Here is a 16152-nt window from a genome sequence, read left to right as displayed (position 1 = left end):
TTTCAGCTGATTTCAGCATGTATCTCTCCCACATCCCGAATGAAGCCCCCGAAGTGAACACTGAACACAAACAACAGAATGATCGGCACTCGGCAGCTGCTTCCTTCAGGTCAACTCTGAAGCTACATAAACTAATGATGGTCGATTATAGGAAGAAAATGACTCCTGTATTATTCATTTTACAGTATCAGTAAGGTGGATCTAATAAATTTAGCGTTCACATTATATACAGCACACTCATCAACTGTGAACCAATCGAAAGAACAGACACCACTTGCCAGTTGCCACACGAAAGGAGATCCACTGGATGCCTGCCTGATTTGACATCTAATTGGAAGGATCTACTGCCAATTTGGAGTCATAAAATTGCATGACGCCAAATAGCTTCAAATAATGTGCTGCTAAAACCAGCACATTTATGGTACGGAGAATCCTTCATTTGTGGCCCAGCTTCATGAGAAGAACTGCTCAAGACTTGGAGAATTGAATATGTTGGCTGCAAGCTGTCCTCCTTCCATCGAGGAAATAAATAGTTGACATCGGATGAACCGCTGATAGCAAATGAAAACACAACATGTAGACCATGAATTTAAAGGCAACCCTGTTCCAAGGAGAAGTAAAGAACTAAAGATACAACACAAGATAACGTACCGATAGTTGAGAAACTATATCAAGGCTCGTATCAATGTGAAAATCTGCCTCCAATTGTCGCACAAATGAAGTTCTTCCAACCTCCGTGCTGCAGAAGAGCACCTGAGAAAGTAGACATTTTTTTTCACTTAGACAAATACAGGAGAGAGAAACAGATAAGTAAACAATCATTCACAGGTATCCAAATCTGGTCTAGTGGTCGGAGTGTCTAACTGTAATCAAAGGGGAACTGTTATTAACCAAAACTTGAAGTGAATATTCTCAGAGTCAAGGACGCAATGTGTGAGCCATCTTATTGTGATACACATCCAAATCCGACAATAACTCCAGCAGGAAAATATGGTTCAAGTTCTGTGATGAGGACAATAAACGAGATATTATACATTAACAAATCTAAAGCGAACTTATCACCTTCTCTTTCATCAAGCCACCTGTCCTGAAAAGTCCAGCACTCTCCAGTGCCATGAGAGCATTCTCCTAAAGTTATTGATTACTCAGTCATGATTCAGAACTATCAACGTAACCATTTCAAAGACGATACGTTGTATATCATGAAATTAATACCTCACTCTTGTCATCAAGTACAGTCTCCATCAGGTAGAGATCACAATGTCTGGATATTTCCAGAAGTAGCTCTACCACTGAAGGTCTAACTGTGGCATGTTTCTGCACCAAGAATGGATAGCAGAAAGTTTAGATGTGGTAATAGGAGAGAGATATATAGATACCCGATGAGCATTGCTAATCGCACCTGAAGCTCCTCAGGAGTTTTCTCCTCAAAAACAACACCTAGAAGTTGGCAGGTAACCTGCACGAACAATATGTATTGAGATTTTATAAATTCTTAGAATATACAATACTTTATTAAACCGAAGCACTGTCATTATTTATGAAGATTGTGTCAAATTTGATCAGAGCACTTTTCTAGTGTAGATATTCTTTTGTCTAGTCTCTTAAAGAAAATTCCTTAAACTGTTTCATCATCCGAACACAACACTATCTGCATCGTCAAGCAGATAAATTCCTCGTAATGTGCGGTTTTTTTCCTATTTAAACAACAAATAACTTTTAAATTTTAATACTACCAAGTTGCATGCACATACACTATTCCGAACACAACCCTAGGCACAAACAGGCCACTAGGTGCAATGGGAGGAAGAAGCCGCACCTTTCTGCACCCGCTCAGCCGTTTCGCCACAATTTGCCGCGTTACCAGCTGTCAAACACAATTCTTATCACAAATCGAGCCTCACGCACCCAACAGTACGACGGAGTCATCGTTCCAGCAAAGCCTACCTTGCCTGAGTCACCAGCAGGCTCGGCCGCATCTGAAACAACCGAATCGGGCGTCCCTGCAGGGGTAGCCGGGGGTCGCTTGGGAGCAGGCCTGCGGGGGCGGCCCTGCGAGGGGCGCAGGAACCTCCACGCAAACACGACGGCGATGGCAAACCCCGCGACGGCGCCGAGCGATCCAGCGCTCTGAGGAACAAAGCGGAGCGAAGCACCCACCGCACAGGGTCAGTTAGGGTTAGGGATCGGGGGCGAGGGAGCCGGCTTTACCTTATGGTTGAGGAGCAGGGCCACGATGTCGGTGACGCGGCGGTTGAGGGCGCGGGCGACGCGGCGCACCAGCGAGACGGCGTCCTGCTCCGTGGCGAGGCCCGTCATTGCGAGGGCGGGAGAGAGGAGCGGAATCCAAGTTCGATCTCCCTTGCGGAGTCCGGGGCGAGGAGGGGCGGTCAGGTGGATGTGGGGAGCTTGATTGCCTTGCCGGATTGGGAGGCCGAGGCGGTGGAGGCCGGAAAAAGGCAGGGAGTCGCCGGCCCCGGGAGGAAACCAGGGAAGGGAAGAAAGGGCAGGGTCGCAGGGAGGCGCGATGACTGACAGCAGGGGAGAGCACTTGTGCTTATCTTCTTGACCAGGGAGAAGAGGTAACCCAAGTTATCGTTTCCTCTTTGAAACCTCAAATAAATGAGTTCAAATCAAATTGAAAAGTTGAATTCCGAAACCGTTCAAACGAACTCAGTGACCGCTATTTCACTCACGAACCTCATGGAACCCAGTATTTGTTCTCTTTTTTATTCAAATATAAGATGTTTATATTTTTCTAGTATACTACATGAGTTGGGCTCTGTGTGTTTCAGTAGAGGCTGGAAAATTTTCAAGTATCCACCTTGATGTAATATTACATGAATTAAAAAAAACATTTTCGAAAAAAATGAGCAGAAACTCAATCTCTACATCCAATGAAGCTTTTCCATATTTTGTATTTAACAGCGCTCAAGCTTGAGAATCAATCAGTCGATTGTCAAAACTCGAATCAAGAGAAATGTGTGGCACTGTTCAGATTTGGAGAGACAGTCACAACTCACAAGCAGCAATATAAGAGCTCGTGAAACGAATGTGAGGGACCGAAACTGGCGACTAGAGGAGGGTGACAGTCACAACTCACCGTATTTTGAAATAGTTTGACTCTCCAAGATTGTTAAAATGACTTATAATTTGGAACGGAGGGAGTATATAACAGTGTTATACATAGGAATTTTCATATTTATCGGGTCCGACGATCCCGATGAGTACATGTAGCTTCGCCACTGGTACCTACACTACTTGTAGCATCATTGATCTATACCTGATTACACGGAACGAATCCAACAAAATCACAGAAGCACCAGCAGAGATCAAACTTTGAAAAATTGTTGCAACATGTCCAGCTGAATATTCCTTCAGTTTTAGAACTCTGAACTGAATGTGACTAGTGCAATGCGGCCGTGAGCGGTAGTCCCGTTCATGCTCTCTGTGAAGCGGTCGTTCAAAACTACAAAAGCAAGAGGATGATGAAGCCGCCGGCAGAAGCGCGCGGCGCGGGCGTCGGGCGAGGGGGACGGCGCGCCCTGGGGTGGACGGTGAATGCAATACCGTCCAACCCGTGGGGGTATCTTACGCCCGTTGGATCGGATCTGGGCGGCCGCAGTTAACCCAATCCAAGCCCCGCCTCCACCCCAGGGCGCGCCGATGCATGTTATGTTGAGTTGTTGACGCGGTCGGCGAGGCAGGGAGCGCGGAGGATGCGGACATGCGGTTGCTGGAGAGGTTCGCCGTCGCTCAGGCGCCGCCGCCCAGGCCACGGCGTGGTTCTCCTTGCCCTTGCTTGTCTGGGAATGAGATCGCATGAGCGACGAGCTCTGAAACTTTTGAATTTGAAATGACCACGCCTTTGCTCGCGGTGGCGTCGCACCCTTGATAACGAGCGGTTTACGGCGCGTGCCGCTCCATGTCGTCGCGCCTCGGCTTCTGCACCCTCGAGCCGGCGCTCGCCGCGGCGGCCGAGGCGCTGTTCCGCTCCGGCTCCCCGCCGCGCGCCGTCCTCCGGCGCGCGCGCGCGCTGCACGCGCTCCTCGTCGTCTCCTCCCTGCCCTCCGCGCCCCGCCCGGCGACCTTCCTCGCCAACCAGCTGCTTGCCCTCTACTGCCGCCACTCCGCCGTCCCCGACGCCCTCGCCCTCCTCCGCTCCACGCCGTGCCCCACCGTCGTGTCGTACAACACCGTCCTCTCCGCGCTCTCGCGCACCCCGAGGCACGCGCCGAACGCTTTCGGGCTATTCCGCGGCCTGTACGCGTCGGGTCTCCGTCCCACCGCCCCCAGCCTCTGCGCAGTCCTCCGCGCCGCCGGTGCGCTCCGCGACGGTCACGCGGGCGCCGCGGTGCACGCGCAGGCCGCGGCGCTCGGCTTCCTCGCTAGCGACATTGTTCCGACTGCGCTCCTACAGATGTATTCTGGGTGCGGGTCGCCGAGGGACGCCAACCAGGTGTTCGACGAAATGACAATGCGGGACGTGGTGGCGTGGAACTGCGTGATGCACTGCAACGTACGGTATGGCTACCTGGAGCGTGCACTGAGGAAGTTCTGTCAGATGGTAAGCTTTGGGCTGGCTCCTACAGAAAGTACGCTTTCTTCAGTGCTGAGTGGGTGCGGGCGCTCTAGGGACTCGCACCATGGGCGTGCACTCCATGGATTTGTGGTGAAATCAGAGGAGCTTGATCTTGATTTGCCACTGCAGAATGCACTGCTTGATATGTACTGCTGCTGCCGTGATCTGGACACTGCGCTGCAAGTGTTTCAGAGGATCGAGACACCAGACTTGGTGTCATGGAACACCATAATTGCTGGATTTTCTGGCGTCGGGGATGGATGGAGTGCTGTGCAGGCCTTTGTGCAGCTCAAGGCTGTGTCCTGTGAACAGCTTGCTCCTGATGAGTATACACTTGCAGCTGTGGTGTCTGCTGCCGCTGCATTACCAGCAATGTGTAGTGGCAAGCCGCTTCATGCTGACATAATCAAAACTGGGTTGGAGAGCAGTGTCTTTGTTGCGAATACACTAATCAATATGTATTTCACAAATGAGGAGCCAGGTTCTGCTCAGATTTTGTTTGATTCCATTATGGTGAAAGATGTAATCATGTGGACTGAAATGGTTGCCGGCCATTCAGCACTAGGTGAAGGAGAATTGGCCCTGAAGTATTTTATTAGGATGCTGGAGGAAGGGCACAAGGTTGATAACTTCTCACTTAGCAGTGCTTTGAACTCCTCAGCAGATCTTGCAGGCCTTAAGCAAGGGGAAATGCTCCACGCCCAAGTGGTAAAATGTGGTTATGAAAAAAATATCTGTGTCTCTGGAAGCCTTGTAGACATGTATGCAAAAAACGGTGCTCTTGGAGATGCCTATTCAGTTTTCTGTACCATACATAAGGCAGATTTGAAGTGCTGGAATTCTATGATAGGAGGATATGGCAATCATGGGGATTATGAAATGGCATTCAAACTATTTGGTGACATGATTCACGGTGGGCTGCTGCCTGACCATGTAACCTACATCTCTCTCCTTTCTGCTTGTAGCCATTGTGGACTGGTTGAGAAAGGAAAACTTTATTGGTCCTGGATGATCACTGATGGCATTGTGCCAGGGTTCAAACACTACACTAGCATGGTGAGTTTGTTGAGTAGGGCAGGTTTATTGGAGGAAGCAGTTGATTTAATTAACAAAGCCCCTTCTGCCAAGAGATATCCTGAGCTATGGAGAATTCTACTGAGCTCTTGTGTGACATTTAAAGATTTGTCCATTGGTGTTCATGCTGCTGACCAGGCATTAGAGCAGGATCCAGATGATATCTCAACACATATACTGCTTTCAAACCTCTATGCCTCTATAGGGAAATGGGACGATGTGTCTGCAATTAGGAGAAGGATCAGAGGGCTGTTGATTGAAAAGGAGCCTGGGCTTAGCTGGATTGAGATTAAGAAAACGGTCCATGTGTTCTCTGCAGACGATGAATGCCATACTCATATAGATGATTGTCGTGATGAGTTGCTTAGAATAAAGGGAAACATGGGATTGTTGGATAGTTGTGAAAATGAATTAGTGTCAAATGGCTAAGTTGCCATGAACTGATTTCAGTTAAACAGGAGTTGTCATGCTTTCCCTCATGACACTAAGAAAGATGATGTGTATAATTAAACATTTGAGTGTAACAAATAATGAAAAGTTGCATATCAGCACTTGATCGGCTACCCAACAATTGTTCAGGTATGCTTACAGACAAGCAAGTTTGATCGGCTACCCAACAATTCGTCTACTGCATCAATGTGAACTTTTGCTTCTGTTTCTGCTTCTTTGTCAGCAGAATTTCTACATAGCTTTTCTTATACTGGCTAAACTAAATGCTCTATTCTACTTGTTGAGTTATGTTTTAACAAGCAATTCTTGAGTTTACAGGTTCAAAATTTTTCTGGCTTAACACTTTCCTCTGTCAAAGACATTAACTAAATACATACTGAATATACAGGGCAAAGCATCCCAGATTTATCCTGAAAGGTTTGGTCTTAAACGAGGATTCATGTAACTTCGGAAGAGGCACCAAAGCAGCTTGTCCCATGCCAAACCTTCGTATGATGTAAGGTGCCTGAAATCTGAACCACCCTTCCTTGGTATATAGTACATCTGATCCCAAATAAAATGTCCTTTTGGGATTGTCCTAGGTCCGCCTAGTCGTCGCCGGCCAGCACCTCCACGGCGCAGCCGACCAGACCAGGCTGGCCACCTCCGGCCGCGTCGCCTTGGCGCCGCCGGCACACCCACCGCGCCGGCCCCCCACGCTCCGCCGCAGCAGAGCAGACGAAGGAGCCCGGCCGCACCTCCTCCCGGAGTCAGTCGACGCCGTCGCGGACCGCGCCTCCCCCACGGATCCACCACCGCGGCCACCGGATCCGGCCATGAAGGCCCCGGATCCGGCCTCGCCGGAGCCGCCGGCGCCGTCACCGCCCGCCCGGCGGCGAGCCCCCAGCACCCCTTGCGGCCGCGGCCGCCAGGTGAAGAGGAGGAGAAGAGCTGCCCCGCCGCCGCCCTCCTCGCGGGCCGCACGGACTTCCGGTAGCCGGCTCCGGCGGCGGCGCGGCGAGGTGGGATGGGGAAGGGGCTGGCAGCGGCGGGAGGCTGCGTCCGCCCGAGTCGCCGCCCTACGCGGGGGCAGGGTCAATAATCCCGACCGGTCCGGTCAAACCGCCGCCCTCCGGTAGCGGTTTACCGGACCGGTTTGACCGGAAACCGGTGGAAACCGGTTGAATTCAAATCCAAATTCAAAATCGCATGTGTAATCGGTTTGGACCGGTATACCGGTCGGTTTGAATTCAAATACAAATTCAAAACCGCATGTGCAACCGGTTTGGACCGGTATACCGGCCGGTTTGACCGGTTTACCAAGTGAGTCTTAATGGGCCGTCCCATTTTTTTCCTTTTCTTTTTTGGTTTAACTTCAAATGCCCGAAAAGTATATTAAACGAACGAATTTTTGAGAAAATTTGACACCATTATATTCGTCGCACCTTGAAGTATTTTTAGGATTTTTTTGGGATTTTTTCATTTTTTTGAATTCAAATTTGAATTTTGAATTTGGGCCGGTTTGATACCGGCCCAAACCGAAACAGGGCCGGACCGGTTCCCACCGGTTTGGTTAACCCTGCGCGGGGGCCGTCCGGTGTCCCAAAAGCAATATAGATTGACAACAGGAATTTGATGTTAATAGATTGATGATGAAAAACTGTTCCTGTATCCTCAAATGCAAATATACAATTCTTTCAATTTATGGTGATATCATTCTATTGATATTGCTAGTCAAAGTGTGATATTGGAGACCGTATAGATATTTCTAGTAATATTTATGTTTGGTTTATCAGTTCAATTTAAGACATCACACAATCGCAAACTTTTAATTTAATAAGTTCCTATAATCTAAACTTGTTGATCTATGTAATGCTCTTTTAATACTATATTTTTTTTCCTGCTCACCTCAGACCAAGTAAGATATGAATTGTAACAAATCTGAGTATATAATGATCCGCCCTTACTCTCAGGACATTATAGATATCCACAGTTTGCTTATGCTCATTTTATCCCAAGGAATCATACTTCCATTAGAAAAAACGAACAGAACTGTACTATGTTTAATGTCCTATACATATATGTTTTTTTTTGCTGTTGAATTACACTGCCAAATTTTTCCTCAAAACTGAGTGCAAGTGCACCAATTGAAGATTCCCTGAATCTCTGATTCTTAAGCTCCAAACTCAGTTCCAAGAGGAGCTATTTTTTTCTGCTTTCCCTATTTTCCCAATTAATGTTGCCTTTGTCACACCACTTCTCAAGCTCTCATCATGTCTTCATTTTATCAGGTTTTGTGGATATATTTTTTAAATGAACTATGCAGAAAGCCTGTCGATTATATTAAAAAAAAACAGGCATTTTATCAGATTTTGTGGGCATGGTCCAGATGAAATGGCTGGGTTAGTCTAGTCTGCTTGTTGCTTGTTTCTTTGCTACATGGCACTGGAAGTCTGGAACCTATTTTGGGAGCCACGCATGTGAGACCGACAATCACACATTTACACTGCCCTCAGTATTTCTTGGGGCATTATGAAGTTGATGTTCCTGAGCGGAGTCTTCTACCTTCAATCATCAGTAGAAAATGCTTCTTGAGGAATTCAATAATAGCAATTTGAAGAAGGATGGTCGGACGTCCTGGTCCTTCTGGTTAGGGTCTACATTGTACTGCTCAAGTGTGTTTGGCTTTGAACCGGCTACACAAGTTGTGATCTGTGTGCAGCGTCACGCGCCGACAGAATAGCTGGATTTTGGCACCAGGATGTTGTAGATACCAAGCGTGAATCCAGACCAGTGACCAGATCGGAAACGAGCGCGGACACTAAACGAGATGGCAGAGCGAAGATACCAGTCTGGCTAATTTTAGAATCCAGGAAACAACACGCATATGCTTCCTCCAAAGTCCAGAACCAAAGGTTGGCATGGCTACTAGCAATATTTTTTTTTGGATCGGCAATATTATTGAACGAGTCAACGACACTTTATGTAGGTCTTCCGTCAATTCCAATGCTCAGTTTTTATTTTGAGAGGATTCCGATGTTCAGTTTACAGTGGGTTTGATTGCCCACAGACCTACGAGTCAGTGGATAAGAGCAGCGCAACAAGTTCATCTACAGAGAGAAATTTCAGTATTTGACACCTAATTCACGAGTCTTACAGAATTTAACACCTAATTCGCATTGCTTACAGAATTTGACAATATATCTCCTTCCCGGCAAACCGTTTTGGCGAACTTTCCAGGAACCACCGCTTCAGCCTTCAACTAACGTGTCAAAAAAAAAAGAATGAGGTCACCGGTAAAGGTCAACTATGGCTGGCAGCCTGGCACTAAGATGATGCAACAACTCCTCTTGGCCGACAGCACCTCACCGGAGATGGGATCATGGGAGGTTGCTACTGTTTCCTCCGCTTCTTGATCGCCTTCGTACTGCTCCACTTCCACGGCGCCGCCAGTCAGTCCCTGAACCAGACTTGCCACCCCGCCGACCTGCAGGCGCTCCTTGACTTCTCCAATGGCTTGGACAGCAAGGCCGCCGGGCTCGTCGGGTGGGGTCCCGGCGACGCCGCCTGCTGTTCCTGGACCGGCGTCGCCTGCGATTTTGGGAGGGTGGTCGGCCTGGATCTCTCCAACAAGAGCCTCCGCGGCGACCTCTCCTCCTCGGTCGCCTCCCTCGACGGCCTCGTCACGCTCAACCTCTCCTGGAACTCGCTCCGCGGCGCGGCGCCGGCGGTGCTCGGCCGGCTGGCGAGGCTGCGCGTGCTCGACCTCAGCATGAACGGGCTCTCCGGCCCATTTCCGGCGAGCGACAGCGGCTTCTCGGCGATCGAGGTGGTCAACATCTCCTCCAACAGCTTCGACGGGCCGCACCCAGCGTTCCCGGGCGCGGCGAACCTGACGGTTCTTGATATCTCCGGCAACAGCTTCTCCGGCGGCATCAACTCGTCCACGCTCTGCCTTGCGCCGGTTGAGGTCCTGCGGTTCACGATGAATGGCTTCTCCGGCAAGGTCCCTAGCGGCCTGAGCCGATGCAAGGCGCTCGCGGAGCTCTCTCTAGGCGGCAATGACTTATTTGGGAACATCCCTAGCGACCTGTATACGTTGCCCAAGTTGAGGAGGCTGAACTTACAGGAAAACCAGCTCACCGGCAACCTCCACAATGACCTTGGTAACCTATCTCAGCTTGTGCAGCTTGACTTGTCCTATAACATGTTCACAGGCTTCATTCCTGATGTGTTCGGAAGTATGAGGTGGCTTGAATCCGTAAACTTGGCCTCCAATAGGTTCGATGGTGAATTACCTGCTTCCCTGTCAAGTTGTCGAATGCTGAGGGTAATCAGCTTAAGGAACAACTATCTGTCTGGTGAAATTGCTATCAATTTCAAATTGCTGCATAAACTGAACACTTTTGATACTGGAACCAACAATCTGAGCGGTCCTATACCTTCTGGCATCGCCGTGTGCACCGAGTTGAGGACGTTGAACCTTGGAAGGAACAAGCTTATGGGGGAGATACCGGAGAGCTTCAAGGATTTGAGATCTCTGTCGTACCTCTCCCTGACAGGAAATGACTTCATGAACCTGTCATCGGCATTGCAAGTGTTGCAACACCTGCCCAACCTGACCAATTTAGTTGTCACCAGGAATTTCCGTGGTGGTGAGACAATGCCAGTGGATGGAATCAATGGGTTCAAGAGCATGCAGGTGCTTGTCCTGGCAAACTGTTTACTCACTGGCATAATTCCGCCATGGCTGCAGGGCTTAGAAAGTCTCAATGTCCTGGACATTTCATGGAACAAGTTAAACGGGAACATCCCGCCATGGCTAGGGAAGCTGAACAATCTCTTCTACGTCGACCTGTCAAACAATTCGTTCACTGGGGAGCTTCCTATGAGCTTCACACAGATGAGGAGTTTGATTTCAAGTAATGGCTCGAGTGGGCAGTCACCAACAGAGGACCTGCCATTATTCATCAAGAAGAATTCAACTGGCAGAGGTTTGCAGTACAACCAAGTCAGCAGCTTTCCACCTTCTCTTATACTCTCAAACAACTTGCTTGTTGGTCCAATCTGGTCAAGCTTTGGTCATCTTGTGAAGCTTCATGTGCTGGACTTGAGCTGGAACATCTTCTCAGGACCAATTCCTGATGAATTGTCAAATATGTCGAGCTTGGAAATGCTGAATTTGGGCCACAACAATCTCAATGGGACAATACCCTCATCTCTAACGAAGCTGAATTTTCTCTCCAAGTTTGATGTGTCATACAACAATTTGACTGGACATATCCCTACTGGTGGGCAATTCTCCACATTCACAAATGAGGATTTTGAAGGCAACTCTGCACTCTGCCTTCTTCGGAGTTCTTCATGCTCCGAAAAGGCTTATTTTTCGGAGGAAATTCATGACACGGACATTGCAATGCATATTACATACACCATTGTTGGAGCAGGATTTGTTTTTGGGCTTCTGGTGGTCTCGACTACTCTGTTGTTTGCAAAGGCTTGGAGGGCTGCGTATTTTCTGATGATTGATAGGTTCTTTAGTACGCTGTATGTTTTGACAATGGTGAACGTGAACAGACTCAGAAGGACATGGGAGAATGAAGTTCATCCTTAAAGAACTTCCGGTGCTGGTTTTCACAGGTTCTAGCTTGGTGCTACTGTATAGATGTTTAACTGTACCATATAGTATTACAGTTGTCTATTGGAATGTTTGATCGTAGTAGCGTCATGAATGGATTTATCATTTTATGGCATCATATTCAAGTTGAAGAGTCCTCGAACGGGTCGATGGATGTACGCATTTCCTCGCTCAGGTCCTTGCTACCACTGATCTACGAATATGTTTCTTGCCATATGGAAATGGTGTTTACATATTTGTGTTACAAATACTATATAATTTTATATTTTTTGTTAGCGCTCTTTTTACGGTGCACAGTACTATCATATACTACAGCGTGAAAAGCATAATAATCAGTCAAAATTTAATTTGGATACTCAATTTGAAAAATATGAAGTTTCCTTTAAGTTATATTAGTCACTTAAGTGCTTGGGCTGCCAAAAACAACACAGTTTTGGGATGTGCTCCCTTCATTCCAAATTGTAGGTCGTTTTGCGAAAGGGCATGTAGACTAGTGGTTACAAGAGTTTCAGTAGCATCTCAGGTCCTGGGTTCTATCCCCTGTGGGAGCAAATTTTTTAGGATTTAACGGCATTGTGCTTTCAGTGGTAGGCGACGTTCCCATCGACAGCAAGACATCTGTGGTGACTTCGTCAATCTCGAGTATTTATTCGCTCAATCTTCAAAGATGCTCATAGGGGTAGGATTTGCGTGCGTACGTTCATATGGGTGAGTGTGCGTGTATTATGAGGGTCTGAGTTGTACTGTGTAATCTTAAAAAATATTATAGATCGTTTTGACAAATCTAGATACATAGTTTTTTCTATGTATATATACATAGTATATATCTATATATATATTAAAAATCATGTATTTAGATTTGCGAATATAAAAAAGGATCACACACATTCCATTATATATCTAGATACAAAGTGTTTGGAATGACTGGCATGTGCAGATTTGTCTTGAACTCTTGATGCATATTCTCTCCATATCGTAGTTTTATTACACACAGAAAGATCTTTGAAAGCTACGTTCCTGCAAAGACCGTTTGCTGTCCTGTACGGACAACGGCGCTTGTGATCGCCCAACAGGCTAAAGCTTCACCAACTTGCCGAGCAGCTCTGCCATACAGGCTTAATTAACTACGGGCAGGGCAGAGCGGCCCAGCTGTGGTTAACGCTAATTTATAGATTAGCCTTGTACTTGAGCTCAGCTTCAGTGTGATGTGTGATCAGAGGGACGCAACAGGCAGCAAACCAGACAAGGAACGCAGTTAAGCAGGAGAACATGCAGTGGGCAGAGAGCTTGGACCAATGCTGCTGCATTTCGCCATCGCTAACCAGGAATGCGTCCCGTCCACGTCCAGGGCGCAGCCGGGCGGCGCCTCCGCCGGAATTTTCGGGCTCACATGGTCGAAGAGCATACTTGACTGACCGCGACGACACCGATACGTACGCTGTACTTGTGAGCAAGCGTCCATGCGTGGCGCCAGTCTGATGAACATGAACTGCAGTCTTCAGAGGCAGCCAAAACGGCGGCAGGCAACCCGTGAGTGGGAGAGTACTGCTGCTCCATGATGATTCAATCAGATTTCAGACACAAATGGATTAGATCCCGGTTGAATCCAAGTACTAATAGGTTAAAATGCTAAATTTAAGTACCAATGTATCCAAATAGAAGTGCTAACAGGATAGATTAAAAGTTGGATAGGATTTAAAAATTTTAGCAAAAATATGAATACTAAGGTCAGTCTTGATGGTGAGTATCATCGCATAGTTACCAAGACTCTAAACTAAGTAACCAAGCCGGAGAAGTATTATAACTCTTACATCCAATGACCCCCTTCTCTCTTTTGCCATACCAGCAAATTTAATTCTCATAACACATCTATAGAGATTGACTTAACAAATGTTAAAGTTTAGCACTCAACTTCCCCTCCCACAAAGTCTTAGGTCCCACTTGACTGGCAGGTCCGCTTTGTGACAGTTTCAATTTGCACTGAACCATCATCGTTTTGGATCTGAATCGTCCCAATTCGAACAAAAAGCCAAGAGTACACCAATGCTGTTGTGATCTCTGTTCGGCGTCACGCGCTGACAGAGCAGATGGATTTCGACACGTTGGACGAAGGCCGCAGGATGCCACACATACCAAGCGTGCATCCAGACCAGAAGTTGTGATCTGAACATAGCTGCAGCTACCAAGCAAACCCCAACTGCCCCTCGATCGCAACACGGGCCGTGTGTAGCGAAATGGCTTCGCATGCCATATTTCAATATAATGTTTCGGTGATTGATATAGACAACACAATACTTGGACTAATATGATTGTTAAAATAATCATTCTCAGTCTTTTAGGTTCAAGTGATGACAAAGAGAAGATAGACGTAGCTAGGCCCAAAGGACCGCACCTACGGTGGTTCCGCTAACCGATTAGCGGACGGGGGTCGAGGGGGAACCGCCCCTCGCGGGTCTCAAGGCAGCGCCCTGAAACCTCTTCGGTCCAAAAGACAAGAATTGAAGAGACCGTGAAGAAATCCAAGTCAAAGAAATCAAGACAGGGATACTTTAGCATCACCGGTTGAACCGACGCTGAGAAAATCACATACGTCGGTGCATTGATTTGGAGCACACCAGGAATTTTGGTTACACCGGTTGAACCGACGTTAGTGAAGTTGAATACGTCGGTGCAATGGACCCAGAAGCTGAGGCAAGGTCTATACACCGAATGAATCGACGATTGGGTCTTGGTGAACATCGGTGCAGTTGTCCAGAGAGTTGTTTTCAGAGTTCACAGGACAACTACACTCACCAGTTAAACCGACACAACATCGGTTAATTGCCCGTACATATAACAGCTAGTTTTTGAGGCAGTTTAGTATCACCGGTTGAACCGACGATGGCTATTGGAGGTGCGTCGGATTAACCGGTGTTAAATATTTTTCTGGCAGCTTTTCTCCAACGGTTATATATGCTTGTGCTGCCTATATATACCCCCAAGGCCGGGTCTTTTGAGGTCGTTGGAGACTCTGAAAGTTCTATTGAAGATCAACATCAACTCCATCCACCATATTGAGCTTAGTGCCACATTAAGCTTAGAATAGCTTAGTGCAAGTGTGAGCTTAAAAAGCTTAGTGCTTGGGAGGACTTGATCTTGCGAGATCAACCTTGAGCAAAGTCTTGCTGCAGCAAGCAATCGTGTACTCGTCGTGTGACCCTCCGACTTTGTGTGGAGAGGCAACGACACTTTATGCGGGGAAGGAGACCCCTCTTGGTGAGAAACTCCAATAGTGAAGACGGTGTCATTGGTGACGCTTTGAGAGAGACGGTGGCGGTGGCCTTGTCTTGGTGACTTGGCGCCACTTAGCCTTTGCTTGCCGGAAGCCTTAGTGGCGAACGCAAGACGGTGATCAAGCGAAGAGACTTGGCATCACACTTGTTCGTGTTGGACAAGTGGCCGTGGACGTAGGGAGGGACTTGGTGTCCTAACCGAACCACGTTAAATCGTGTGTCTTGGTGTCTTCACGGGAGTTTGCATATTCTCTCCCTTACCTCTTTACTTACCGCATTACGTTTCCACGGTAAGTAAAGAGGTAAGGGAGAGAATATGCAAACTCCCGTGAAGACACCAAGACACACGATTTAACGTGGTTCGGTTAAGACACCAAGTCCCTCCCTACGTCCACGGCTACTTGTCCAACACGAACAAGTGTGATGCCAAGTCTCTTCGCTTGATCACCGTCTTGCGTTCACCACCAAGGCTCCCGGCAAGCAAAGGCTAAGTGACCCCAAGTCACCAAGACAAGGCCACCGCCACCGTCTCTCTCGAAGCGTCACCAACGGTACCGTCTTCAATATTGGAGCTTCTCACCAAGAGGGGTCTCCTTCCCCGCACAAAGTGTCGTTGCCTCTCCACACCAAGTCGGAGGGTCACACGACGAGTACACAAGATGCTTGCCGCAGCAAAACTTTCTCTCAAGCTAGTTCTCTCAAGAACTAAGACTAATCAAACACTAAGCATTCTCACAAGTGTGGTCAAGCCTATATGATGTACAATGAAGCTCTAAGATGATTGAAGATAATCTTTAACTCTTTTATGCTTCCATAGTCTCCAGCAACCTCAAATAATCCGGCCTTGGGGGTATATATAGGCCACACACCCCAAAAGAGCCGTTGGGAGAGGCTGACAAAATTCCTTATCGCCGGTTAAACCGACGCTCCAGTTTTGTCAACACCGGTTCAACCGGTGAGTGTACTTTCCCTTCTTCTAGCCGTTACAGTCTTCCAACGGCTACTTGATCAATCGACCGACACTCTTGAAATCACCGTTGGTTTAACCGGTGAGTGCAAGCTCAGAAACCCCCAAAAAATGGAGTCTCTGGACAACTACACCGACGCTCAATTTTGAGCATCATCGGTTTAACCGGTGCTAAACCCTAGCCTCAGCT

The 16152-nt window shown here is 47.8% G+C and overlaps 3 protein-coding genes across 3 annotated transcripts; 2 read left to right on the top strand and 1 right to left on the bottom strand.

Annotated features, from left to right (window-relative positions):
* Positions 1–97: 97 nt before the first annotated feature.
* Positions 98–2564, bottom strand: LOC120681558 (peroxisome biogenesis protein 22-like). Its single transcript, XM_039963078.1, has 8 exons — positions 2212–2564; positions 1948–2130; positions 1820–1867; positions 1403–1459; positions 1216–1317; positions 1063–1128; positions 652–753; positions 98–551 (listed from the first exon to the last, which is right to left on the bottom strand). The coding sequence occupies exons 1-8, from the start codon at positions 2317–2319 to the stop codon at positions 453–455; spliced, it is 765 nt and encodes a 254-aa protein (XP_039819012.1). The 5' UTR covers positions 2320–2564; the 3' UTR covers positions 98–452.
* A 1139-nt stretch (positions 2565–3703) lies between these two features.
* On the top strand, positions 3704–6219 carry LOC120681555 (pentatricopeptide repeat-containing protein At3g50420-like). The gene has a single exon (XM_039963076.1). It carries the CDS (start codon positions 3926–3928, stop codon positions 6083–6085), a length of 2160 nt encoding a protein of 719 aa, XP_039819010.1. The 5' UTR covers positions 3704–3925; the 3' UTR covers positions 6086–6219.
* A 3143-nt stretch (positions 6220–9362) lies between these two features.
* LOC120683295 (phytosulfokine receptor 1-like) lies at positions 9363–11923 on the top strand. The gene has a single exon (XM_039965365.1). It carries the CDS (start codon positions 9468–9470, stop codon positions 11697–11699), a length of 2232 nt encoding a protein of 743 aa, XP_039821299.1. The 5' UTR covers positions 9363–9467; the 3' UTR covers positions 11700–11923.
* Positions 11924–16152: the final 4229 nt, after the last annotated feature.

Source organism: Panicum virgatum, chromosome 7N (assembly GCF_016808335.1).
Source record: "Panicum virgatum strain AP13 chromosome 7N, P.virgatum_v5, whole genome shotgun sequence".
Lineage (NCBI taxonomy): Eukaryota > Viridiplantae > Streptophyta > Magnoliopsida > Poales > Poaceae > Panicum > Panicum virgatum.
Note: the sequence above shows the minus strand (reverse complement) of the source record. Positions and strands in the feature narration are given on the sequence as shown.